This window comes from Fistularia commersonii, chromosome 7 (assembly GCF_037954325.1).
Source record: "Fistularia commersonii isolate RoL2024-O1a breed Wild chromosome 7, RoL_Fcom_v1.0, whole genome shotgun sequence".
Lineage (NCBI taxonomy): Eukaryota > Metazoa > Chordata > Actinopteri > Syngnathiformes > Fistulariidae > Fistularia > Fistularia commersonii.
The window spans coordinates 2,970,397-2,997,500 of NC_141290.1; the positions used below are offsets into that span (position 1 = coordinate 2,970,397).

General features: G+C 43.9%; 1 protein-coding gene and 1 long non-coding RNA gene across 2 annotated transcripts in view; both read right to left on the bottom strand.

Annotated features, from left to right (window-relative positions):
• Nucleotides 1-329: 329 nt before the first annotated feature.
• Nucleotides 330-21,919, bottom strand: hsd17b12a (hydroxysteroid (17-beta) dehydrogenase 12a). Its single transcript, XM_086149174.1, has 11 exons — nt 21,542-21,919; nt 12,446-12,492; nt 10,930-11,005; nt 9,937-10,044; nt 9,134-9,198; nt 8,990-9,034; nt 8,583-8,617; nt 7,269-7,350; nt 7,084-7,149; nt 2,927-3,076; nt 330-1,387 (listed from the first exon to the last, which is right to left on the bottom strand). The coding sequence occupies exons 1-11, from the start codon at nt 21,717-21,719 to the stop codon at nt 1,247-1,249; spliced, it is 993 nt and encodes a 330-aa protein (XP_086005300.1). The 5' UTR covers nt 21,720-21,919; the 3' UTR covers nt 330-1,246.
• Nucleotides 21,920-22,592: 673 nt separating this feature from the next.
• Nucleotides 22,593-27,104, bottom strand: part of LOC147232359 (uncharacterized) — a 35,013-nt gene continuing 30,501 nt past the window's right edge. The window contains exons 4-5 of the long non-coding RNA XR_015106346.1: nt 24,400-24,447; nt 22,593-23,346 (exon numbers count right to left, since the gene is read on the bottom strand). This is a non-coding gene — a long non-coding RNA (uncharacterized LOC147232359). The remainder of the gene's footprint in view (nt 23,347-24,399; nt 24,448-27,104) is intronic.

The following is a 27,104-nucleotide window of genomic DNA, read 5'->3' on the forward strand; positions in this document are numbered from 1 at the left end:
GTTGATTTTGGTTGTTCTCTCCTGTTAAATGAATAAAAAGATTCCTCGCACAGTGCAAACACCTCTAATATATCATGAATGAAATATGTGAAGGAATGAGTGGATGAATGACAGACTTTGGGTTAGTCAGTATGAAAGTTAACATTTTCAAAACCCTAGAATGCATGAAAATAAAATATATATTTTTCTCAACTGTTGGATTTCATGGTTAAACGGATTTAAATATGGTAAGTTAGCTTTGTGCTAGGTCAAATTACCTTCACCAGCTTCCCTTTTAAAAAAAAAAAACAACAAAAAACAATAAAACTAAAGCACAAAACACAATAATGCTGCATGCCAGAGCTTTTATTAACAAACTGTAGAAAATATAACTCGAGATCAACAGTGCATTTTACTTGTTGACATTCACGTGTTAAGTTACAAATATTCTAAAAAAAGACAAAAAAAAAAAAAAAGGTTTACGCACAAATGAGACACCGATGAGACCTTCGTGTTTTTCACTTTTTTTTTTTTTTTTTAATAATTTCTTTTGCAAACACACAATGATAATCAAATGTGCATTTGGAAAAACGGTCTTTGTGGTTCCCGGTGGGGGGGAATTAAGAAGGCCGGTGTGGGCTGGATCAGCCGTTGATCATCTTTGGTTTTGAAACACGGGATAGGTCGGTGCCTCATCATCAATCCCGCCACAGAATACATTTGTAAATACACAAGAAACACACATTACAAATCAAAATAAAAAAAAAATAAAAAAAATTGAGGTTCAGTAACTGTTCAGTGATGAAAGTATAAAAAGAAAATAGCAAAAACAGGTTGGCTTTGTCAAGCTACCGTTTAAAGTCCGGAAGTTTGGTTTTGTGTTCATACAAATGTTAAATAAATAATATCATACATGGATGTATAAAATATGCCCGCCACCATTTTTCCACTGCTTACAACAGCAGGGTAAACAAATCCCTCTATATTATCGGCCGTAATCATTTCCACCAGTGTCCGCGACTAATGTCCGTCGCCGGAAGCAGCATTTCACCATCATCATCCGCTCTCGGCTAAATCCCGCCGGCGTGGAGCTTTCCGTTTTCAACCCCGAGTCGCAACAACCCACTGATGTGCAACATTTACCGAAAAAGGCAAAGAGGTGAATTTTCGTGAAACTCCCTGGAGGATCAATAAAAAAGGAAAAAAAAAAATACAAAAACATCTCCCGAAACCCTTCACCGGATGGGATCCCCGTCTCCGGTCCGCTTTACTCGTCCTTCAAGCCGGTGCCGTTCCTCTGCTCCCTCAGCTTCCTCCGGTGCAGGTACCCGGTACGCTGCAGGCGGTTCATCCGGGCCCCCAGGAAGATGACGATGCTGCTGGGCACCAGCTTGGTGGTCACCCAGCCCTGTGAGACACAGACAGATGTGGTTCGTCAGTCTGCCGCTGAGAAAAAGCAAAAAAAAAATAAAAATAAAAAATAAAAAAATCGGCCAACGGGAGATTCGTTGGAAAAGGCGGAGTTGTTTGTACTCAGCTCAAGGACAGAATGAAGGTAAAACTGGGAGTGAGGGGCCTCCGAAAGCTTTTTCCTTCACCAAGGGGCCCCAAATAACTCAAACTGTGCTCAGGGGCCTTCAAGATGTCTCTCTCCAATGAAGGGCCTCCCACATCTCTTCTGGTACCTAGGGGCCTCCGACAATTCAAACTGCACCATGAGGCCTCCAGCATCTCTTTCACCAGTGAGGACCCTTCCAAAGCTCTTCCAGCACCGAGGGGCCCCCAATAACTCAACCTGTACTCAGGGGCCTTCAGGATCTCTTCCTGAACCAAGGGCAGCCCCCGAAACATCTCCTCTGGCACCTTCCTGGACCAAGCGGCCCCCGACAACTCCTCCTACATCGAGGGGACTCTAGCATCTCTTTCTCCAGGGAGGGGCCTCCCACAGCTCCTCCTGCACCGAGGGGCCCCCGACAACTGGAACTGTACTCGGGGCCTTCAGCATCTCTTCCTGACCCGAGTGCCCCCTGACAACTCTTGCTGCACCGAGGGGCCCCCGACAACTCTTCCTGCACCGAGGGGCCCCCAGACAACTCTTGCTGCACCGAGGGGCCCCCGACAACTCAACCTGTACTCAGGGGCCTTCAGCATCTCTTCTGGCACCTTCCTGTGCTGAGGGACCCCTGATGACTCTTCCTGCACCGAGGGGCCTCCAGCATCTCTTTCTCCAGTAAGGGACCTCCAGCATCTCTTCCTACACCGAGGGGCCCCCGACAACTCAACCTGTACTGAGGGGCCTTCAGCATCTCTTACTGTACTGTTGCGCCCCCCGGCATCTTCCTACACTGAGGGGCCCCCCCGGCATCTCTTCCTGCACCTAGGGGCCCCAGGAAAACTCAAACTGCACTCAGGGGCCCCTCGGTGCATCTCTTCCTGCACCGTGGGCCCCCAACAACTCAAACTGCACCGGGGGGGTCTTTACACTTATGTATATTTCAAAATCCCCAGTTTAATTGTTCATAAATATCCCCAACCATTCTGCAAATAACACACACACACAGTCTCTGAAAATTATGATATTAATATTGTGATATTGTAATATTGTGATAGATATTGTGATAGAGTTCTTTATCTTCTGTAATCGAATTAAATAAAACAATACTTTTCCATCATATTCTAATTTTTTTTAAATAGGATTTTTGTGTTTTCTTAAGATGTAAGCCATAGTCAGCAATATTAAAATAATAAAAGGCTTGCAATATTTCAGTTGATTTATAATGAACCCAGAATGTATGACATTTTTTTTTTTTTGTAATTTCATTACAGAAGATAAAGAACTTTATCACAATATTCTAATTTTCTGAGACATTCCTGTATACATAATGCATATTCCGATTGCACTCCGCTTATTAGAAGAGAATGAATGAATCAAGTCTAACAATCTCACCATGACGGCGTGGGGGAAGTAGCCGTTGGTCTGGCTCTGCAGGCCCACTGTGTTGAGCTCGGCGGCCACGTAGCGCTCCGGGGTGGGCTTGTCCAGGGTGGGCTTCCTGATGCGGGTCATCTTTGTGGCCACAAAAAAGGGAAGCACGCTCTGCGGCAAAGAAAAAAAAAAAAAAAAAAAAAAAAAAGATGGGGTGATGGCTTTTGAGGTGAAGACGCAGGAAAGGAGGGTTTGATGAGGTGAAACCACAATTCCGTCTCTGGCCACCGGGTGGCGCTTGAGAGCGAGGGAGGGACTAAAAATAGAACAAACCTGAAATGGAACTGTATTTTCAAGAATGTCTCTGCTCAGAAAAAGGCTTTTTTTAAATAAAAAAAAATGCACACAAGCGGCATCATTCATGATTATGTATCTCGGATTATGCATACCGTTTGCAGATGATGTTAAGATTCAAAATTAAATGTTTAAAATACAAAGTTTGGCTGTCTGTCGCCATTTATTCATTCAGTTACTATATCGACTCCATATCCAGGGCTTGTGATTGGCTGCAGCCAATCCCAACGGGGCAAAAAGAGGGGTTAGGCCCTTGAGCTTCTTGGGTACTTTTTGCACTAACTCAAACCTTTTTAGGAACTCGGCCGTTTCCTCAAGTATTCAGGCCAAAAAGGAACCAGAAACCGTGGACATCCATTCAGCTTTTAGCTCCTATTTTGAGGCAGGGCCTTCTTACGCCTCCATTGGAACTCAAGCCACGTGAATAAGCTGATACTTCTTGCTTTTAGAAGCAATCGCGCTCACTGGTCAGCTGCTTTTCTTGCGACAAAACGGTCTGAAGCTTCGAGAAATGGTTCCACGAAGATGTTAGACATCTCCTGGCCCTGAGGGGTTTCCAGGGCTCGCAGAGGAACATCAACATTTTGGACCAAAATAAGTGCGGAGTTAGCTAACGAGGCTCTTTACATGGCGAAGCAGCCCAGGGAGAAGATACAAACACTTCGACCCATCTGACAGTCCAAGAGGAGGCGAGTTCCTGGAACCAGATTCCAGGGACCCGCCTGTCCGTCAAGAGGACCACATTCACAAATACCGACAACGTATTTTAGGCTCATGCCGAACCAGTGACGTGCAGGCAGGGGAGGCAGCAGAGGCCGTGCCTCACTTGGGGGGGGGGGGGAGTAAGCTGTAAACAAATTACCGTAAATTCCGGACTACAGAGCGCACCTTTATATAGGTCCCATCTACTAATTATTAAAAGAAAAAAGAAATTGTATAAGCCACAGGTGTCCCCGTTGAGACAGGAGATATTAATAGCAAGATGTTACAGAAATTTTTTTGAAAACTTTTAATTAAATAAATGACGGTAACATCTATCAGAACATAACGCAAATGCTTTTTTCCCCACAACCGATGCCGAATTAACATGCACCAACTCTATTTCCTTCTTCGACAGCCAGACTGATCGCTTTCAATTTGAAAGCCGCATCGAATGCATTTCTGCACGTCTTTTTCATGATGGGGGTGCGTGCAAAAAGCTGATCTGAAAAATTATTGTAAATGTGAGTGGGTTCACCGAAACTGTTTCATTTGTCCACTGTCACACTGTTGGCGGAAGGAAGCTACCATGATTATCTTGTAAAAATCTATACCTTAGTAGCATCCTCTTAAAAACCGCAGTTCTCAAAGCATGTGGAAAAAAGTAGCGGCTTATATACCGGAATTTACAGTAAATGATTATATTCATTATGCACTTTATTTAGGTCTTTTACTTTAACTTCATTAGTTTTTGACTCAAAATAGCTGGATTTTCACATTTACTGTTGAAAACTGTGAAGAGACGTGGGGTGAGGCCGCCAACTGTTGAGCCTCAGTGTAGATTGTGCAATGATGGCTGACTGCTGTCATACTCTTCACTAAGACCGTATTGCTGTTGCTGTGTAGGTCCCTATTAAAATGTTGAAACATTTTTGTTAAATTAACTATATTTTTTTTGACATCAAATGTATGTGTGTTACTAGCTTCTTGTGCTGAGCGATCATTCAACAGCTGACAAGAGCCACTAAGTGAGGCAGGTAGTTCTCCTGCCTCATGGTAGGAGGCGCTTGTGCCTGTTAGCTGTTGCCAATCAAAACTGTGAATGAGCTAATTTGTCGGGCTCAGATGTTTGTAATTAACCTCACGCCTCTGCGCCCAACGATTTTCACAGTCCCAGACTAAAAACTTGGAAGTTAAGAGGAAATTTTAGGAGATTTGCTGGAGTCGGGATTGTTAAGTGCAAGGTTGTAATCTGATCAGTCTCTCGCTAGTGTCGGCTTTACGCTAATATCAAACATGTTTGATTTTTTTTCGCAAGTCTTTCGGTCTTTAGGGTGCTGTAACACAAATTGACAACCGATAGATTTGCTCCCAGAGCGATACTGACAGAAACGGTATTCGTTCAACGGCAAAGAACGTCCTGATCACCGAGGAGCATCCAGAAAGGATCACGGTGTGGAAAAAAAAAAAAAAATAGCTGAAAGAATTGTCGTCTTCTAAATAACGACCCAGTATTTGTAAAAAATCTCAGTCTGAGACTAAAAACTTTCCATGTGAGAAGATAGTTTTCCCACAAGTCTATTCCAAATCTTCTGATATAGTAGTAGCTTCTGTCTTCAATTAACCTCCGGAGAGGTCCGGAGGTTAATTGAAGACCGCAGGACTTGTACATCAGGTGTGCCAAATACGTTGTTTCGTGATCTAGCGGTTGATCATAAAGGTAGTGTGTTTAGATAGCATGGCATTAAAACGTAGACGTCATCCTCACTATGAAATTTGTCACTTGACTGACAGTTGGTTTGTCCAATCAGACGTTTTCTGAAACAGGCGTCACTGCGCATGTGCACATAACGGCGTGTCCTAGCAAGCTAGTGAGTTAGCCTCCAATTTATGTCTTCTAAACTTATGGATATAAAAATTATTGTGGGAATTGGACCAAATAAAAAGACTGAAACGCATCACTTCCATACGGAATTGGAGGTGGACTTTTTTTTTTGCCCGTCATTTTCAAAGTGCGTTTTCCTCATCTGCCAGTCTGCCATCGCGATACCGAAAAAGAGAAAAGTCGAGCAGCATTTTAAGGCGGTTCATAAAAACTACAGCACTGACTTCCCTCCGAAAAGTGAGCAGAGAAGGAACTAAAATCCCAGCTGTCAGAACAGCAGTCATTTTTCTAACTGTTAAGTTCAACTATGCTGCTGACTCTATTCAAGTCATCAGAATAAGGTATTTACCAAAAAAGTACTCAGTTGTAGCGTGCCATAAGGGTTCATGCAGTTATGCAAGATCCACAAACATTTATCGTGTTAAGTATATTCAGTAGATATATCACTAAATATATATTCAGAATTTTTAGTGGAGGTAGATCATTTTGACATGGTCATTTGAAAAGTACAGGACTGTCTCAGAAAATTAGAATAATGTGATAAAGTTCTTTATCTTCTGTAATGCAATTCAGCCGCAGGGAATCTCAAAATCTTCAACCTTAAAAAGAAAAAAAAAAAAAAACTCACCCACTTACTGCAAATTGTAATAATTTATCTGTATATATATATATTCATAACCGTACAAGATTTAATTTCATAACAGCTTCATGTACAATATTTTTTTCATACTCTTATGCACTCCTTATCTTTCACTTGGTACTTATGTAACATGACTATAAAGTGTCTTAAGGTCTTAAGACACTTTATAGTTTATTTGTATTTATTATTCTACCCTTTTTTTTACTGTTTGTACAATTTTTTACTATCATTTATTGTTATGTTTTTCTTGTAACTCTGGCAAAACAATTTCCTTCGCTTCGGGATATATAAAGTTGTTCTTATTCTTAAAAAACAAAAATTACTTTTTTATGATATTCTATTATTTTGAAAAAGGATTTTTGAGTTTCCTTAAGCTGTAAGCCATAATCGGCAATATCAAAATAATAAAAGGCTTTCAATATTTCAGTTGATTTGTAATGAATCCAGAATATATGACATTTTTGTATTTATAATTGCATTATAGAAGATAAAGAACTTTATTACAATATTCTAATTTTCTGAGACAGTCCTGTAGCTCACGAGGCGAAAGCCCCTGTTGTCCATGAACCTCGAGTGAAGTCCCTGCAGAGGCCGACTCACCTGGACGATGATGCCCTGACGGCGGTATTCCTCCTGCAGGCCGCGGGAGAAGAAATCGACGAAGGCCTGGAAGAGAAGAAGGTCAAACAACAGGTCAATAAATAAAAACATTTTACGTCAGGTTACTGTTTAAAGTTAACGTGGGCTGAGAAAAAAACATTTTTTCTGCTTGCAGGTGTTCATACCTTTGTAGCGGAGTAGACTGTGAGCAAGGGGACAGGGTACATGCCACTGGCAGAGGAGATGTTGAGGACCACACCTTTGGACCTGAGTGGGTGGAAAAAAAAGTTTTTTAAAAAAGTTCTTCATTTATTGGGTTCAACATGCTCAAAACATTTAATCTTTGGGAAAAAAAAAAAAAAAAATCCAACAATGCAGCATTTGTCTAAACCAGCTTCTCTGCAGGAGAGCAAATATGAGTAATGCTTGTTTTTTTCTTTTTTTTTTTAAATAATAAAATAAAACTTAGCTCTCCGCCCTCTTCCCCCCTGAAAAAATCACTCAAGGACTTTTTTCTGAAAATTTCCCGGGTCACAGTCACATAAAGGAGACTGACGAACACACTTATAAAAAGTAGTAAAATATCAATATCTTATTGAAACCCAATCATCTAATTTCTGTTTTGCATTGTTACAGCCTGGTTTTATTTATAGAAACAAAATATTTCACCAATCTTTCTGTCTGATATGGTCTATTTAAAAAAAAAAAAAAAAAAAAAAAAATCAATGTCACAATTTGGACACTAGATGGCGGGGTTGTATTGTTTTTGCACAGCAATAAAAATATAATATGTCATTGTCCTAGACGTTTGGAGTTTTTCCTCCTTCATTCTTCCGTTTTTCCACGACATTTGGAGTTCTTCCACTCTCGTTCTAACGGTTTTCCAGGATATTTGTGGTTCTTCCTCACGCATTTTCCTCTTTTTTGGGATATTTTGTTTGAAATTGTTCTCTCATTCTTCCTGATTTCTAGGATATAAAGGATTTTAGCTCTTAAGCTAAAATCCACACACACTCCCCACTATTTTTTTTCCCAAGCAACCCTTGGTCTATTCTGATACTCACACACACACACACACACACACACACACACACACACACACACACACACACACACACGAAAACAGTGTGGCAAGTGTGCGTTGCCATGGCAGCCTGTTGCTGCAGTGATGTAGTCGAGACGCTCCGGCCTCACACGGCACCAAATGTGCCTCCGCCGCTATTGGCCGGGAGGGGTCACATGGGAACGAGGCAGCCAATGGGGCGGGGGGGAGCACTTTGTGTGAATTGAAAGCTTGTCAGCATTGCGAACAAAGGAGGAGAGGGAAAGAGATGCGGCGATGGGGAGACGGTTCGGCGAGGATTTCTCTCGCCCCTCCTGATATAGAAAGTCACCTTTGTGAAAAAAAAAAGAGGAAAAAAACAAAAAAAACAAACAGAAACCTCCCTGCGGTCTTTTCTTTTCTGCTGTCTTTGAACTCATCACTGTATCTAACTCACCTCTCAGCCATTCTTGGCAACACCAGTCGGGTCATCTAGAAATAGAAGGGGGGGATTATTAGTACATATATAAAAAGTGACAAAGAGCGGGGAATGGGGTGGGGGGGAGAAAAAAAAAAAAAAAAAAAAAAAAGAGTGGAAAGAGTTAAAACGAGCAAAAAAAAAAAAAAAAAAAACGGGGGAGAGACAAGCAAAGAGAAAGAGTTGCGTGGGTGGCGAGTGCAGACAGCGTTGGTGTAGTCCACCGTTGCTTTGGGAACAACTGAGACACTGCAGGTACCGTGGTAGAAACAGAGGAGAACAAAAGGGGGGGGGGGTTGATACCCACAGATCAACTTTAGAAAATGGAAAAACATGGAGGGCGTTGGGGGATGAAAGGGGGAGTGGGGTGGGAGGGGGGCGCTCACCTGGCAGACCGAGGTCATGTTGACATTGATCATGTTGGTGATGAACTGGAAACAAATGGGAAAACACAGGCAAATCAGCTCTGTGGTGCAATAAAAACAAAATGTCTGGGAATCAGTGAACGCAGCACGGTGACGCAAACTCACCTTCTCCAGATCGGGGATGTGGAGGTAGTACTCGGGGTACGGGTAGGACACGCCAACGTTGTTTACTGTGAAAGACAAAGTAGGGAAGATTAGGTTGTTTTTTTTTTTTTTAAGTGGGGAGGTGCAGTTTGCGCCGCCGCCACCGGGGGGCGTTAGAAGCAAAAGGGCCGAAACAGGCGGCAACCGAAAGAGGCGACCACACCCGGCGGCGTTGTAACAATCATTAAAAAAAAAAAGGATAAAGTGTTCCGTAAATGTTTGAGTCGAAGGAAAAACAAATGCTTGGGATTTAATCAATTTAATTTGGCAAGCAACTGCTTTAGCATCCAATTTATTAGTCCCTCGTGTTATGATTTTTTTTTTTGTTTAAGAATCGCGTGACAACATGAGTCGGTGCTTATACGGCATGTTTGACCTCCATTTGAAACGTTGAGGTGTCAAACTTTGGATGGGAGAGAGAAGGCCATTCAGAGAACTTCCTCCTCCTTTTAAAAAGGGAATTTATTTTATTTATCTGAAATAATTAAGACCGTCCAGTAGTGCAAAGAGGAGATCATCTTTGAGCTAATGGTCTGCCTTTATTATTATTGTTTGCAACATTCTCGTCCAGTCACCGTCCTCCATGTCACATCACTCTACAAAGCCGTTTCTGATTCAAAACTCCAAAAAAGTCAAATTTCAATAATAAACAAATGTCATGCGTCCTGGTGGTCATCACCGAGCTATGTATTTCCATGTTGTCCTGTCGTTGACCTCCGGGGGGGAGGAAGGGGGTTAAACAAACAAACAAAAAAAGCGCTCACCAAGAACCCCGATCTCCAGGCCGGCGAGCCCGGCTTCGATCTTGTCGTAGATGTCCGCCTTGCCGAAATCCACGGCGATGGTCTTTGTCTGCACTTTGAACTGCCGCTCTGCAAAGCACAGGGTCGGCACCAAAACGAATGAGCTAGAACGCATACGTTTCTGTGTGTGCGCGCGCACGTATCCATCGACTTTTGCACATCACAAAAACAGAGATCCCCTCCACGGTCAAGACACCAGAGACGGGTGCGCGGGGCCGTGCAGTACCGGTTCCGTCCAGAAGGGGGCGCTGCACACCAACAAACCGGCCCCGGGCCAGCAGTTTCCCCCCTCCCTCCCTCATCGTGTTTGACGCTCCTGGTGCAATTACAATTTATTGTCCGAAAGACTCTTTCGGCTGATGGGCGGAGGGGGGGGGGGGGGGGGGGGGAGGGTGCGAGAATTTATTTATTTATTTTCAATTATTTATTCATTTTTTTAGCGGTAGAAACGCCGCCGTTGCCAGATTGGAGGGGTCTTTCTGGGGTTGCCGGGTGGGTGCGACGGAGGTTCAGTTCGCCGGGTTTTTACACCATAAGCGGGTTGATTTAGGCGACGAACTGTGAAAAGCAGGGTGGGGTGCATTCACGCGCACCCCGAAACTCTGCTCGTGACTACCTATCATCCTCCCTCTGTGGACGGCAAGCACGACGGGTGGGAGTGGGTTGCCATTTAGTCTCAAATCTGGAGCCAGAAGGAATAATAAAAGGGAAGGGGGGGTTGTGAATTTCTCTTTTTTTTTGTGCGATTGAATAAGGAGTGATCGGCCTGCTGCAAAACGATTAGCGGTTTCAAGTTTGGGGAGGGAGGGGGGCACGCGAGCAGGTCGCCATGGCAACACGGCGAAAATCCCACATGCAGGGCTTTGGGACGTTTCTTAGGACTTCTTTGCACTCCAAGAACGCCACAGTCTTCCTATGTTAGGACAAGACATTTTCAAACACACACACACTCACCAAGTGACAGGGCCACGTCATCCAGCTTGTCCTGCGAGCGGCTGATCAACATCATGGCGAATCCTCGACGGGCGAGCTGGAGGGGAAGACCAGGTTAGAGACATGCTAATGTAGCACTCATTTTAATAAATAGAATAAAAATAATTCTTGAGGGGAGGACTACACACCCGGTGCCTCTGGAACTACAATTCCCAAAGATGCACCGCAACGCTGGAGGAACTTATGACCGATTGCTGAGTGTGACGTCCACGTAAGTGTGTATACATGCAGAAAAGCGAATCCATCAGAAAAACCCAAATCACTGACTTGTAAGATATTGGACTGTTGTGTGTCTCTAAATGACGCGTGGATGAGAGGATGAACGATTGCACGACTGAATGGTTGCACATCTATGAAAAGAGTGAACAGTTGCACGAGTCCGTGATGTCCAAATGACCGGATGAACAGTCGCACGTCCCCATATGACGTGCGAATGAAAGAGTGAACGGTGGCATGTCTCCATATGATGCGAATGGTTGCACGTCTATATATAAACGTGCAAATGAAAGAGTGAACGACGGCGTGTGGGTTTGACTTGCTTGTGAAAGAGTGACTGCATGTCTCTTTATTGACGGGTGAATAAATGAATCTGTATATTATGTGTAAATAAAAAGGCAGAACGACCGCGCGTCTCAACATGGAGTAGAAAGAGTGAACGGCTGCACGTCGATATGAAAGAGTGAGAGTTGCACGACTTGTTTGTGAAAGAGTGAATAGTTTCACGTCTTTTTTAGGAAGTAAAGATGAGTTAAGGGTTGCACGTCTTTATATGATTTGACTGAGAGGACGAATGGTTACATGTGGCTATATGGCGTACGAGTGAACGGCTGTGTATCGTTACAACTTGTGTGAAAGAGTGAACAGTTGCAAGTGTATGATGTGTAAATGACGGAGTGAACAGTTGCACGCCCCCATATGATGTGTGAATGAATGAATAAAAACACTAAAAGACCAAACCCTAGATCTGAATGAATGAAATATTCTTATTAAATACTTTGTTCTTTACATAGTTGAATGTGCTAACAAAAAAACACAAAAATTAGAAGTGGAAATCAAAATGTATGAACACACTCCAGGCTGGTCCAACTTTGATTTAATGTCCTTAAAACAAGTCAAAATGAATCAGTGTTTCTTCCTAAGTGGACAGTTTGATTTCACGCAAGTGTGATTGTTTACTTTTTTTTTTAAGCAGTAAATATAAACATGTGAACGAAACGGCTGCACGTTTTTATACATCTTGCAAATAACGGGGTGAGGGGTTGCACGTCTCGATAAAACTGCAGTTTCATCACGACCCCCGACTCGTCCTTGCGGGCTGATTGCCTGAACAGAAGTGTGTGTGTGTGTGTGTGTGAGGACTCCCACTAATAGGCCTGTGAGAGCTCTCCCCTACCGCAGCCTATGAGTGATATATGTGTGTATGAGTCACTGCTTTCCCCGTGAAAAGAGATGAAACGGGGGGGTTCGGGAACCTCACCTCCTCCGCGTAGGATTTCCCGATCCCATCGGTGGCGCCCGTCACAACTAAAGAAGAAGAAGAAGAAGAGGAGGGTCAGTAATGTTTGACAAAAATTAAAAAAAAAAAACTGTAAACAAGAGAGTTGCATGACTAACAGGTAGCGGTTTCTGCTGATTTCTCAGATTCCATCATGCATAAGTGAACTTGGAAGCGTCTAAATCTCCGTCACGGCCTGCTCAACAATCCCCTTTTTGTCGCCTGGGCCGTTGAGCGCCGCCACGCCCTTCGCATGCAGGTTCGACCGCTTCGGCCGGCGGTTGATGTCGAGAAAAGTGCCCTAATATGGAGCCCGACCGTCGCGCTCGTTCACGGGTGACCGAGAGGGCGGCCCGAGGGCGAGGAAAGGAATCCGGGCGTGTCGGAGCGCCTGCGGCGGGGGGGACGGGTTTCGGGCGTAGATTGGCGCCGATAGCACGGATCGGATCTCCGAAATAGTCACGGAGGAGAAAGTGTACAAAAAGCCCTTCAACCCCCCCCTTGGAGAAACTTCACATCACCTTGCATTTAACCCCCGTCAAAACCCTAGTTTGACTGATGCGGGAGTCACACACACACACACACACACACAAAAAGAAAATGTATAAAAGACTGGAGGGGACTGGGAGTACTCGAGAAAAATGTGCACACATGAATATATTAGCGGCGAGGCTTGATGAAAGATTAATAGAGGTAGAGGACATTCTCTGGTATATGGAGCTGGAGAGGGGGATGCAGGGAGGAGGGAGTGATGACGAACATGGAGCGGGAAGAGAAGGGGGGGGGGAAGAAGGGGGGGGGCGTGAGGAGGGATCCTGGGGGCGGCTAAAAATAGAACCGGAGCGAAGCAAGAGAACGAACATGTGAAGGAGAAATGGGATAGAGATGGCGGCGGCGGCGGAGGAAGAGGAGGAGGGCGAGAGGAAGAACGAGAGTAGCACAAAGTCAAAAGTGAACGGAGAGAGCAGAATCCCTGGTTATTTTTGAACCCCACACACACACACACACACACACACACACACACACGTCGATCAAACCCCCCCCCCTTTTGTTAAGAATGAAACGATCCGCGGCAGAAAAGCCTCAATGGGCACGGGCTGTACCAAGTCAACAGAGGGGGGGGGGGGCAAAACAAAGGGAGGTAAATTTGCTGCAAAGTGAGATGGCAGGGAGATAGAAAAGGGGAGGTTATCAAAAAAAAAAAAAAAATCTAAGGAAATTATCTTAAAATTTCTTGCTGCATTTGCACACAGGCTAAAATGGTTAAAAAAAAAAAAAAAATTTTGATTGACAGGCGGGCCTCGCTCGGATGCCTCTCCCACGGCGTCGACGACAGGTCGCGTCAGCCGGAGTGCGAATGACGTGAGGACATTCGTGTGTGTGTGTGTGCATTCCAGTCGCACCGGTGGAATCAAGAACCCCGTCGCTGCCGTCCCGAAGGGTGGGTCCAGGTGCAGACGTGTGCACCTGTGCGTTACAAAAAAAAAAAAAAAAAAAAAATGAGATGCACCTGGTTGAACACCAGCAGGTTTCACACTCAAAAAAAAATGAAAAAAAAAAATATATATTTTAATTAAAAACTACAGCAATCAGACGGGGTGGGGGGGTCTATTGAGAAACTTTTTGTTCCCGGAGGGCAATTGGAGGGGTAGCATAGCAACCCAGAGCAGATCCAACATGTATGAATATATTAAAAAAAAAAAAAATCTTTTTTTTTTTTTTTTTAAATAGAGTGAGTTTGTCTCCATAAAACATGAAAATGAGAGGGTTAAAGGTTGCAAATCTACGCGTTCATGTCATCTACCGGTCAAGGGTGAAATACGGCATGAATGAATGAATGAATCTGTTAATGCGTGGGAAATCCCTGTCTCCCCCCAGAACACGGATCCTAAACATACGGTGGAAATCATCCGAGTCGGGAAGAAGACGGAGCGCTTCGGATTCCCACTTTGCGTTTGCTTCCGAAGACCCTCCCAGGCTTCACCTCCCCCCCCCCGCCGCCATCCCCGAATCCTCGTGCTGCACTTATGAATGGTTCCACTCCTCCTACCCATTATATAATAGTACCGTTTTCTCAATAAATGTTGTCTGGGGAGTGAAGCGCACACACACATTAACACACACGCACGGGGTCTACAGTGGGACGAGGACGCAGAGTCTTCTCAATCCAGACAGTTTAAAAAAAAAAAAAAAAAAAAAAAAAACAGACGCTGGTGTATTTAAATACAACCGGATGAGAAGAAGGCCTTGGGACACTGCAGACAGCGTGAAGAGAGAGGAAACACTTGATCAGTGTGCTCGTCTCTCTCACACACACACACACACACACACACACACACACACACACGCACGCACGCACGCACGCGCACACGAACGCACGCGTCTCGCATCCGCAACGCATCACGTCCGTGACACGCGGACGAAACCCAACAATGGGGATTCTACGCAAGCGGAAACGTGAGTGACAGCAGCACCGCTGACGCTCGGGAGTACGCACGCATTCGCCGACAAAGGCTGCTTGTGCGTTGATGGGGCGGCGACGGGGGGGGGAGGAGGGAGGGGGGGCTCATCTGCAAGGACGTGAGCCGTTCGCCGTTCATTCCCCCCCCGGTTTCCGAGCCGCCGGTGAAAAGCGGCGCCCTGACGGGGGCGCGTTTGCGCCGCGGCTCTGCTGCGCTTAGCTCTGCACATCACGTCCAGAGGTATTGACATCCCCCAGCCTTTTGTCTCCCTCCCTCCCTCCCTCCTCGGCGGCGGAGCAGCCCCTGCCGCTGCCTGCTCACTATTCCGAGGGTCTAAAAAAAGCAGCAGGAGGAGTAAAAATAGCAGCGCGCCTGCAATGCCTTCGTCTGGGAGCTGCTGCCTGCCTGCCTGCCTGCTGCAGCACCTGAATACCAACAAGATCCCTATTATCATCATCATCATCATCATCATCATTACCACGGCGACCGGGGCTGCAGCATCCTCGGCCCCTGTGCATGCAGGAGCATCGGCGGGCCGGGGGAGGCTGGGAGGGGAGGGGGCGACCCTAAAAGATGGCAGATGAGCTGGTGATACCTGGGGGAAGCTGTTTGAGTGAAGAAAAAAAAAAAAAAAAAAAGAAAGGTGGGTCGCCATGGAAACGGCATAAGCATCATCTCACTAATTCATAAGGGGGGGATATGTTTTTTTTTTTTCCCTTTCATTAAACCAACTTTCCAAAGATAGAGCACGACAAATATAAATGATTACATGTAAACAGCGTGGGCCTCTCCTCTCAATTTATAAACCAGTGGCAGTGGAAGAGGAGGGGAATATAATTTTATTTTAAAAAAAAAAAAGGTTAAAATGGAGATAATAAATAAATTTTAAAGAAAATTGCAAAGATGGAGCTTAAATATAAATTGCTTAAAAAAAAACAAAAAAAACATTGAAACTCTGGGTGTAAACACCGTGAGCGTCTCATTAATTCATAAACCGGTGGCAGTGGAAACGGGTGAAAGAAATGTAAGGAAAAAAAAAAAAAAAATTATACATATATTTAGAAAAAAAAAAATCCACTTCTCAAAGATGGAGTGTGACAAATATAAAACAATTGCTTTAAAAAAAAACTAAACAAACATTAAAACTCCCTCTCCCACCCCTGAGCCCCCCCCCCCCCGAACCACCCCCCAAAAAATCCCCAATTAAGATTCTCAGTGAGGAGAGACTGCGGTCCTTGTATGCCCCGCTCTTGTTACGTGCTGTTATGTAATCTGTCGCACCCCAAACTCGCCTATCACCCGGCAGCCCCTCCCTCTTCGGAGAGGGAGAAAAAAAAAAAAAAAATGGAGGAAGGGAGGGAGGGATGCAGCAGAAGATCCAAGACCCCCCCCCTCCTCACACACCAATTTTACATCCACACATATACAAACACACCGCTTTAAATAGCAGGGGAGAAAGTCACATGGGCGATATGAAAGTCGACAAAAATAAAGCTCAATCGGGCGATGGGGGGGGAGGGAGAGAAAGAAAAGAAAGAGGGAGAACATGTACTTCAGAGGTGCTCAAGATAGCAGCAGCGTCTATATTTGGGTACAGAGCAAAAAATAGCCCCGTCCCCCTCCAGATTCTCCTCCAATCACATGCCTCCTTTTAAAAAAAAAGAAAGGAGGAAAAAAAAAGAAAAAAAAAATCAATAGTTTCCTCCAGTAGCAGAGCTTGGATGGAGACAAGGTGATTTCCCCCCCCCCCCCCAGGCGAGGGGGAAAACTCCCATCGTCTGACAACTCGGATGGGAGACGACTGTCAATCACAGGGTCGCATTTGGAGACAACGCACGTCATCTAGAGACACTCATTCATTCATTCATTCATTCATCACATGTACGTGCAACTGTTCACCCTCTCATTAACACGTCTGCACAATTCTACGTCTCTTGCATGTGCTTGGACTGCGGGAGGAACACGGAAGAACTTCCCGCAAACACGGGGAGAACATGGAGACTCCACACTGAATCCAACCGGCTAACCGCTACACCACAATAGCAATTAAGATACCTTTTTTACAAAAAAAAAAAAAAAAAAAATTAAATTTGGGCAATTTTGAGGGTTCCACCTAAAAAAAAAAAAAAAAGAAAATATTAAAAGGGGGAAGAGAAAAAAAAAAATTCAAGAACTCCAAATCGCACTGTTGGAATTCAAAATCTGAAAGCACGTACACACAATGGAGACCTTGTAAATAAATCACGCCGCTCATTCTCAAACACGTCAACCCTCTGAGGGAACGCTCTGTGAGATTTACACGGAGGGAACAGAGCGGGAGCACGGCACGCTGGGCGACCTCCGGCGCGTGGCGACCGTCGCCATGACATCTGGGAACGCCGCCTGACTGATTGACGCCTTTCAGGCAAAAAAGAAAAAAAAAAAGAAATAAAAATGCCTCACTTCTGCTGGAAAGCTTGTTTAAATTTTTTTTTTTTTTTTTTTTTTTTTTTTTAAACGGACGAGCTGCAAAAAGCACTAGATGTGAAGACACACACACACACACACACACACACACACACAGCTGGTCGGATTGGGTGAGATAAAGTGAAGAGGAGGGGGGGGGGCTGGAAATGAGGAAGATACAGAGATTTTTTTTTTTTTTTTTTTTTTTTTACCCAGAATCCCCGGCTCCAGCACGTGTCACCGAGCGTGTTCATCATATGAACAGCAGTGTTCTCTCTCTCCACCCACACACACACACACACTCTCTCTCTCTCTCTCATACATAGCACTAGGGGGAAGCACATTCACAAGGATGAAGTAGTGGAGACCCTGCCTCAGTTGAAACACACACTGGAATACATTTCATTCACATATGTTCGCTCTCTTTAACGTGAATGGAATTTCTGGTATTCTCCCCATTCTCGCCACAAAGAGCGCAAACGTTGGGTAAACATGTGTGAGGAGAGTGTGTGTGTGTGCAAGTGTGTGTCCACCCCCACCCCCTGCAGCCGAACCCGAGTCAATTCTTGCGTAAGCGCTGACCGGCCGTGTCTGTCGCTCGTGTGCTGCGCCGATGAATGGCTGCATCGTTCTTACGTAAGAGGGCTATTTTCCTCAATAAAAACTCGAATCGAAGCAGCGGGGCGGGTGCCGAACCTCGCCCAGCCACGAGCCCACCCTACCCCATCCCTCGGGAAAAGAAAGAAATAAAAAAGATCTCCCTTCGGTCTTATTTACGTCCCAATAAATAGGTTTTTTTTTTAAGAACACACACACACACACACACTCAGGATGAGGAGACACTGGCTCCCTTACATAACAGCGGGATGCTGGGGGCTACGAACGAGCGGAGGAGGGAGAAGCCGCCGAGGAGCGCCTCGCTTTTCAAGACAGAGAGCAGAAAATGAAATGTGATCCGGGCGGCAAGTCGGTGGATGAGCCAAAAATCCAATTTACAACATTTAAAAAATAAAAAAAAAAGGTTATATCCCTAAGGAAGAGAAAATAAATGGCTCTGTAAGATTAAGCTTAATTTTCTGATTATTTTAAAGCCTAGACACTTAAAACATTCATACCGCGGTAAAATATACGGTCAGAAAGTAAGGGATAAATCGTGCAATCGGTGGACGAACAGTGCATTTTGGACCGATTCACTTCTCCAAATCTGGCTGTGTGACTTTTCAAAAGAAGTTGGGTTTTGACATCTATTTTAAATATATATATATATTTAACAAAAAAGACGAACACCAGGAGACACCACGCTGCGTTGAGGGACCTTTTCTAGCCAGTGAGAAGCTGAGGAAGAGTGGCAAGTGGGAGGGAAGCCGCCTGCAAGCGCGAGTATCGGCCACTAGGGGTCGCCTGCGAGGAGGGGAAAGACCATTCATTGTAAGCCTGGGGTTTCTCTGGAGTTTCCTGCTTCTCCACAAGGAAGTATCTGCCAAACATGGGCTAAAACTGCAAAAAAAAGGAAAAAAAATCTAACACGTTGCTCAGGAGACAAAGCGATTCAAATAGGATTCTGTGCAAATAGTCGGAGGGAGGAAATCTCAGCAACACCGTGGGCGTCAAAACCTGTCAGACCAGAAGACGCCAGGTGTTTCCTTTTTCCTTTTTTTTTTTTTTTTTTTAAATCACCTGCAATCAAGTTGGTGGTAAAAGAACACCTGTTTTACAAGGATAATTAAAACTGACATGTTATTTGTAGGACACGTCAGTCGGAGAACATGCTTTATATATAGAGAGGAAAATTCTACAAATTAGATAGAAATATTTAGCCAGTCAGTTCAAGGGGACATTTTGTTTGAAAAAAAAAAATGTGACAGAGATTTCTGATTGGACAAATGAGTTTTAAGTGGGCAATATATGCTATTTTAACGCATGGATTGGCTCCTGTTTTGAAAAAAAGAAAAACAAGAATTTTCTCTCCATGGGTCAAATTTAAGTTGAAACCAGTTCTTCCGTGAATTAAAAAAGGGAAACGATAACGAGAGTTAACTCGGGTCAACTGATGAGACACATTTACCATTAACGGGGATACAAAATAAAGAAATATAAGCCAAAAAAAAAAAAAAAAAAAAAAGAAGAAAAACGTGACTGTGAAGCAAGGTGTGTGTCACGCCACGGTCCCGACGGGCGGGACCAGCTCATCCGGTCGAACCTGCCCCCACTTCCTTTCACTGCAAGACTCGGGAGCGACCCGTCCGACCAGTGCACGGGGGAAACCGGTTTGGTTTCAGTATATATATATATATATATTATATATATATATATATATATTATTTTTTATTTATTTATTTATTTTTTATACGAACGCGCATTAAATGAATAAGGATAATATACATTTTTTTTTTAAATACAAAATAAATAAATAGCTGCACTTGCGCGCCGTGGTTTACCATTTTAGAGGAAAAGAACTTTTTGTGAGGGAGACATTTAAATAAAATAAAAAAATATATATATCCACACACACACATTAAATAAATAATGATAATATATATATATATATATATTTTTTTTAAATACAAATAGATAAATAGCTGCACTTGCGCACCGTGGTTTACCATTTTAGAGGAAATGGAATTTTTTGTGAGGGAGCCATTTAAATAAAAATTAAAAAAAAAAAAAAAAAAAAAAAAAAAATATATATATATATATATATATATATATATATATATATATATATATATATATATATATATACATACATTAAATAAATAACATTTTATATATTTTTTTTATACAAATGAATAAAGAGCTGCACTTGCGCACCGTGGTTTACCATTTTAGAGGAAATGAATTTTTTGTGAGGGAGCCATTTAAATAAAATTAAAAAAAATTTATATATATGCACATTAAATAAATAATAATACATTTTAGATATGTTTTTAATACAAATAAATAAATAGCTGCACTTGCGCACCGTGGTTTACCATTTTAGAGGAAATGAACTTTTAGTGTGGGAGGTAGAGGGGGTTAAAAAAAACTGAATACAATCTAGCGGGAGGCGCAGAGAGGTGATGGAAGTTGTGGGAGAAACGCTTGGAGGTGGAGATTTTTTTTTCTTCCCTCAATATGACCAATGGATGACGAAGCGACGCGCGAAAGCGCATGACTCACCAGTATCCCTCCGCGCACAGCGGCGGAAGGGAATTAAGCAACCCCCCCCCCCAAAAAAAAGGTCTATTAGTCATTCTTGAAGGCTCCTACCTGCGTCATGCGTTTTCCTCGGTGCCACTTAACTCCATTTATAAAAAAAAATAAAATAAAGCGGTAAAAAGAGGTATTTTATTTGACAATTAGAAAAAAAATAAAACTCTTAGGGGAGGGAATGGCGCAGCGAGAGGCACAAAAAAAACGGAGAAGTGGGTCAAACCGGTAGCGCCAGAGCTTATTCCCGCGAGACTACAGCACTTGACGAGATTTCAAAAAATAAATAAATAAAAATAAAATAAGAATGAGAGTAGGGAGGGAGGCAGATTCGATGTTTTTGACCCATTTTGCGGGGGAGGGAGGTCACTCCAATTAATGTGACAGGATCTGATGGTGCGTTCAGGTGCTGCGGGAAAAGAGAGAACCGACCGCTGCGTCGACGCGCGGTGAAGTTACCAGAATGTGGGTCACGTCCCCCCCCATACACACACACACACTACCACCACCATCCTCCCACGAACATCGGCGTGGATCGGTAACGCGGTCACTAGTGGAAAATAATAGATAAAATAATTATACATTAAAAAAAAAAAAAAAGTGCGCATAGGTTCGCCAATGTGGGGCAAACACATCATCTTCCCCCTCCGACTAATGTAGGTGAAAACGCTGACTGGAGCCCCTTCGCAGTCGTTTTTCCACACACACACACACACACACACACACACACACACACACACACACACACACACACACACTTGAACTAATAAAGATGCAATGGAGTCAATCAGCTCACCTGCGCCTGTTACGCAACGCACAACTTCCCGGGGAATCGAACCCTCATCCTCAGCCGGTTCATCCCCAACCTTCCGTGGCACGGTCGGGAATCCACGCCGCCCACTCCTTTGACCGTGCACCGTGGACGTGACCCCCCACCACCCCTTCCAACCCACACACACACACACACACTCAAATAACTCACCTGCCCATTCTCCGAGGTGCGGGCTGAGTAGCTGTCCGTTCCCGAGCACCCAGATCCTGAAACCGGAGAGGAGCCGGTAGAGGAGCCACAGCGTCACGGAGGCCACCGTGAACGCACCGACCCAGAAGAGAGGCGCCTCGGCCCCGCGGAGCATTTCCTGCGCGTCCATCCGGTTCATGGCTGTATGTGTGTGTGAGACTGTGTGTGTGAGTGTATATATGTGTATGTGTGTGTGGAGACCTCAATTTTAGGCAATGTGCTCTAATTTCCAAGCCACAACGTGAGAGAGAGTCCCTTTATAAGGCGGTTGTAGCATCTCTCTCTCTCACACACACACACACATTCGCACACACACACACGCTCCCCCCCAACACTTGCTTAGCCTGATTTGAAGCGCGCCGCCCACCTCACCCCCACCCATTTGCCCCGCCCTCCCCGCTTCTCATTGGCTAACCCCGCGGTCTGTTATCAAACCCGGCGTGCTGATTGGCTACCTTGCGTGTCAATCAAACACGGGATGGGTGGGTGGTGGGGTCCCTCCCCCCCTCCCATTCAGCCGCCCTCCCCTCCCGCGGCGCGGAGTGACCGGGGCCGGTAGCGATTGGGCCCCACGTCACGGCGGCGTCACGCCATTGGCTCTCGCCTGGAACAGGTTTGTCGGTTTCACTCAGGATTACGAAACTCGCCGAACCCACGCTTTCGAGAGAGAGAAAAAAAAACTGCCCGCACCACTTTATGAATGAAAGGCCGCGCTCATTGGCCGGAGCCGCGCTCATCGACCCGCCCCCTCACCCTCCCCGAGAGCTCATTGGCTCGGAGAGACGTCAATCAGTGAGGTCAGCATGCCATGAGTCACCGGTCTATTTCAGGTATTCCGCGCGCGTCATCCTGCGACTTGTGCTAGCAAGCGGCGTCGAGAGTTAAAAAACTACAACTCCCAACTGAAGTTTCGCCTCTCTCACTCTCGCGAGATCTTTCCCCCCTGTAGGAAAGCCCCATCCAAAAAACAGTGTGATGGTGAGCGTTACATAAACACTTACATCGGAAGTGAGTTTCAATCGCTTTATTTTATTGATTCACGTTAAAGAGTGCGACAAGTTTCACACATACACACACACACTTACACACATTGCATGCCTGCTCCGTGACTCCTCTGCATCTCCCTCTATTACACACACACACACACACCCACACGCACACACACACACATGCAAACACACGTACACACTCGTACAAACCAAACGTGAAATACTCTCAAACCGTGTGTCAGAGACACGCAGTAGTGGCCGTCCCGTCCACGCCCGAGGACAGAAACTACAAAAATGTCCACGTTTGAATTCTTTGGCAAAGAGGGGAGCGGAATACCGGTTCACAAACATATACACACACACACACACACACATACATACACACACAGAGGCATATAAAATGATGTGCAATGCAAGGAGTCAAAAAATATCTATAAATAAAGAAACTATATAAAAAATAATCCATATGTATTTACAAATATAATTTATATACAATAATACATATTTTCAAATATTACATATTATTTTAAATGATATTTATGTCTTGGAAATTGTCTTAGAAAAGTCACACATAAAATATATACTGTCAATATATTTTTTTTAGCTGTTAACACACACATGCACGTGCACACACACATTCAAACCAGCTTTCTTTTTGCAGTTGAACACAACTGTGGGAGTTTAACAAGAATGATTTCAAACACACAAACACACACACTCACACACCTATCGGATGTCCCAAGCTTTGTCCTTCATGCATGAGTGTCATCCTCCGTGCTGCAAAAAGAGACAGAAAACATGATTCAATTGTGGACAACATTTCTGCACGTGTCCAATATGTGTGTGTGTGTGTGTGTGTGTGTGTGTGTGTGCGTGCGTGTGTGTGTGAGACAGTCTCAGTAACATGCATGAAAACCGGAAGTGTGCATGCGATCTATTTCAACAGCTTGTGTTTTTCTTTCATTGATAAATCAAGTTTGTTTTAATTTATTGATAACCCTTAACACATTTCATGTTGTTGCAGTTTAAACTCTCCGAGTATCAACTGTCCTGCACACACACACACACACACACACACAACCACACGCACACACACAAAACAAACAGCACTATAATTTAAGGTTTCAATCATTCCTTATACACACACTGTTTCAATCAACATACTCACACACACACAAACACACACACACGCGGGGGTGGGGGGTAGGGGGTCAGACATCAATAAATTCCCTTTCCCCTATCATTTATTCTGCTATATTTCTATATTTCTGTGTTGGAAACCCCATTATGCCAGCAAACATGGTGTCCCTGAATGCAACACAGAAAACAAAATAAACATTTTTTAACAATATCATTCCTGCAGTGCTAAAATGATAAGATAATAAGCCATTTTGGTCTTTCTATTATACAAATTCATATTTGACTGTATATATTATACACAAATAAAACATATGTATAACTTGAAAAGTAGTTTCACACAATTGTCTTAAAATTTTATAACTATTCTTTGCTGCTGTCGGCGCTCATTTCAGCACCATTGGAGTGGACAGCGACACACTGGAAGCCCCCTGCCGACACACACACACACACACACACACACACACACACACACACCAAAACACTTCTGCAGGACTCCAGACATGTTGTGACTACATACTAATGAAAATAAAATAAAAGCAACGACAACATCCACGCAATTTGCACTTCTAATCCCGACAAAATAGACGTGGGAATAATCCGCACTCTAGCCTTCGTGCATGTGTGCGTGTGTGTGTGTGTGTGTGTGTGTGTGTGTGTACGTGTGTGTGTGCGTGTTTGTGCATTACATACTTGCTGTCCTGTTTCATCCATCGGCGGGAGCAAACTTCGCAGCTGCATCTGTGGACGCACAGATCATCGAGGATTATAATCTGGAATCGACAGCAACTGACAGCAATGGAATGCGGTGGATTCCAGTGTGAGAGCATGACCTGACTCTCTCTCACACACACACACACACACACACATACAAACACACACACACACACACACAAATACACATTCGGGTATCTGCATGCTTGGGTCATCTCAAAAGAGTCTCAGTAATGCAGTAACATTTTCAACGTCAGCAGCACAGACCAAAGAAGACGGTGATTTGCAAACACACACACACGACACATGACACATGACACACAACACACACACACACACACACACACACACTAATACGCATTCCATATGTCTGCACGCTCATGTCATCCCATAAGATCGCAGTAGCATTTTCAAAACAACGTCATGGACCCAAGAATTTCATGGTGTGTCTGCACACACACACACACAAAAATACATATAGAAACACACACACAGATGGCACACAAACACACACACACATTTCATATATCTGCATGCTTGTATCATTTCATCATCTAAATTTTGAAGACAGTGACGTGGTTCAAAGAATTAGATGACAAAAACCCATACACACACACACACAATAGCCTCGCACACTCACGCACACACACACACACACTAACACAGACGCACACAGAAACACATTTTCTGTATCTGCGTGTTTGAATCATCCCACATACGTCTCAGTTACACAGTAACATTTTCAAAACAGCGTCATGGACACATGAATTCAGAAATACATAGAGACACGCACACATGCACACACACACATACACTCATACACACACACACACACACACATTTCACATATCTGCATGCTTGTATCATCCCATGAAAGTCTCCGTAACATCTACAAAACAGAATCACAGACCCAACAATAAGCATACACACATACAATAGAAACACACACACGCACCAAGAAACACAGACACACACAGACACACACACACACACACACACAAACACAAACATACACACACACAGGCACATTCCATATATCAGCGTGCTTGTATCATCCCATATTATTTTCAGTATCATTTTCAAAACAGCGTCATGTCCCAAAAATACAGTGATGAAAATACACACATACAACATACACACCACGCACACACACACACACACATACACACACACACACACACACACACACACACACACACACACATTCTACCTGCCCAATTGTGTCAACCCAGAAACATCTAAGTAATGTTTTTTAAGACATTGTCATTGACTCAAGAATTTAGCGTTGTGCATACACACACACACACACACACACACACACCACAGAGACAACACAGAAAAACAAAATAATACACACATACATATGTCATGTATCTGAACGCTTGTATCATCCTTTAAAAGTTAGATTAACATGGGAACATTTTGAAAACAGCCTTAGGGACCAAAGAAACCAGTGTTGATTGTGTGTTTCTTTGGTCCCGGTGTTGATTGTGATACACACACACACACACACACACACACACACACACACACACACACACACATAACAGACACACACACACACACACAGACAGACACAAACACACACATTTCATACATCTGCATGCTTGTATCATTCCATAAAGATCTCAGTAAAATTTTCAAACCAACGTCGCAGACCCAAGAATCAACTGATGTGCACACACACGAACACACATGACAGCCACACACGCACACACACAAGCGCGCACACACACACACACAAGGATACACCCATTACAATTCACGTGTATGCATTCTTGAATCATCCCATGAAAGTCTCAGTAATACGTAATGTTTTCAAAACAGCATCACGGACCCAAGAATTTGGAAACGTACAAACACACAATCACACAGACACAAACACACACACACACACACACAAACCAAGATACACAGACACACACTCACAGAGACCCATCTGCGTGATTGCATCAACCCAGAAAAATCACATTTTCAAAACAGCATCATGGACCCAAGAATACAGGGATGAGAATGCACATATACAATACAACACACGCGCAGAAAGACACACACCACGCATAGACAACACACACACACACATACAAACACACACATATTTCATGTATCTGCATGCTTGTATCATCCCAGAAAGATCCAAGTAACATTTTCAAGACAGTGACATGGACCCAAGAATTAAGTGATGTGCATAAACACAAACAAACGTGCACATACACACACACACACACACACACACACACACACACACATTTCATGTATCTTCGTGCTTGTATTGTCCCATAAAAGTCTAATTAACACAGTAACATTTTCAAAACAGCATCATGGGTCCAAGAATTCAGTGATGTACAGGCACACACTCACACACGCACACACACACACCATATAGACATACACACCACACCAAGACGGCACACACACACACCTTTTTCATTTATGTATTTCCATCATTGTATCATCCCAGAAAGATTGAAGAAATGTTTTTGTCATTTCACAAAGAATTTAGTGACGCACACACACACACAGACACACGCACACACACATTTCATGTATCTGCATGCTTGTATCATGACATAGAAGTCTAATTAATGAAGTAACATTTTCAAAGTAGCTTCATTTGGACACACACACACACACATTTTATAGATCTGCGTGCCTGTATCATACCATTAAGATCTCAGCAACAT

Coding starts and splice junctions, on each gene's coding strand:
- hsd17b12a (XM_086149174.1), bottom strand. CDS start 21,719: ATGAACCGGATGGACGCGCAGGAAATGCTCCGCGGGGCCGAGGCGCCT. Junction 9,035..9,133: donor ACATCCCCGATCTGGAGAAG/GTGAGTTTGCGT, acceptor ATTTGTTTCCAG/TTCATCACCAACATGATCAA. Junction 3,077..7,083: donor GTCAGGGCATCATCGTCCAG/GTGAGTCGGCCT, acceptor TCTTTGCCGCAG/AGCGTGCTTCCCTTTTTTGT.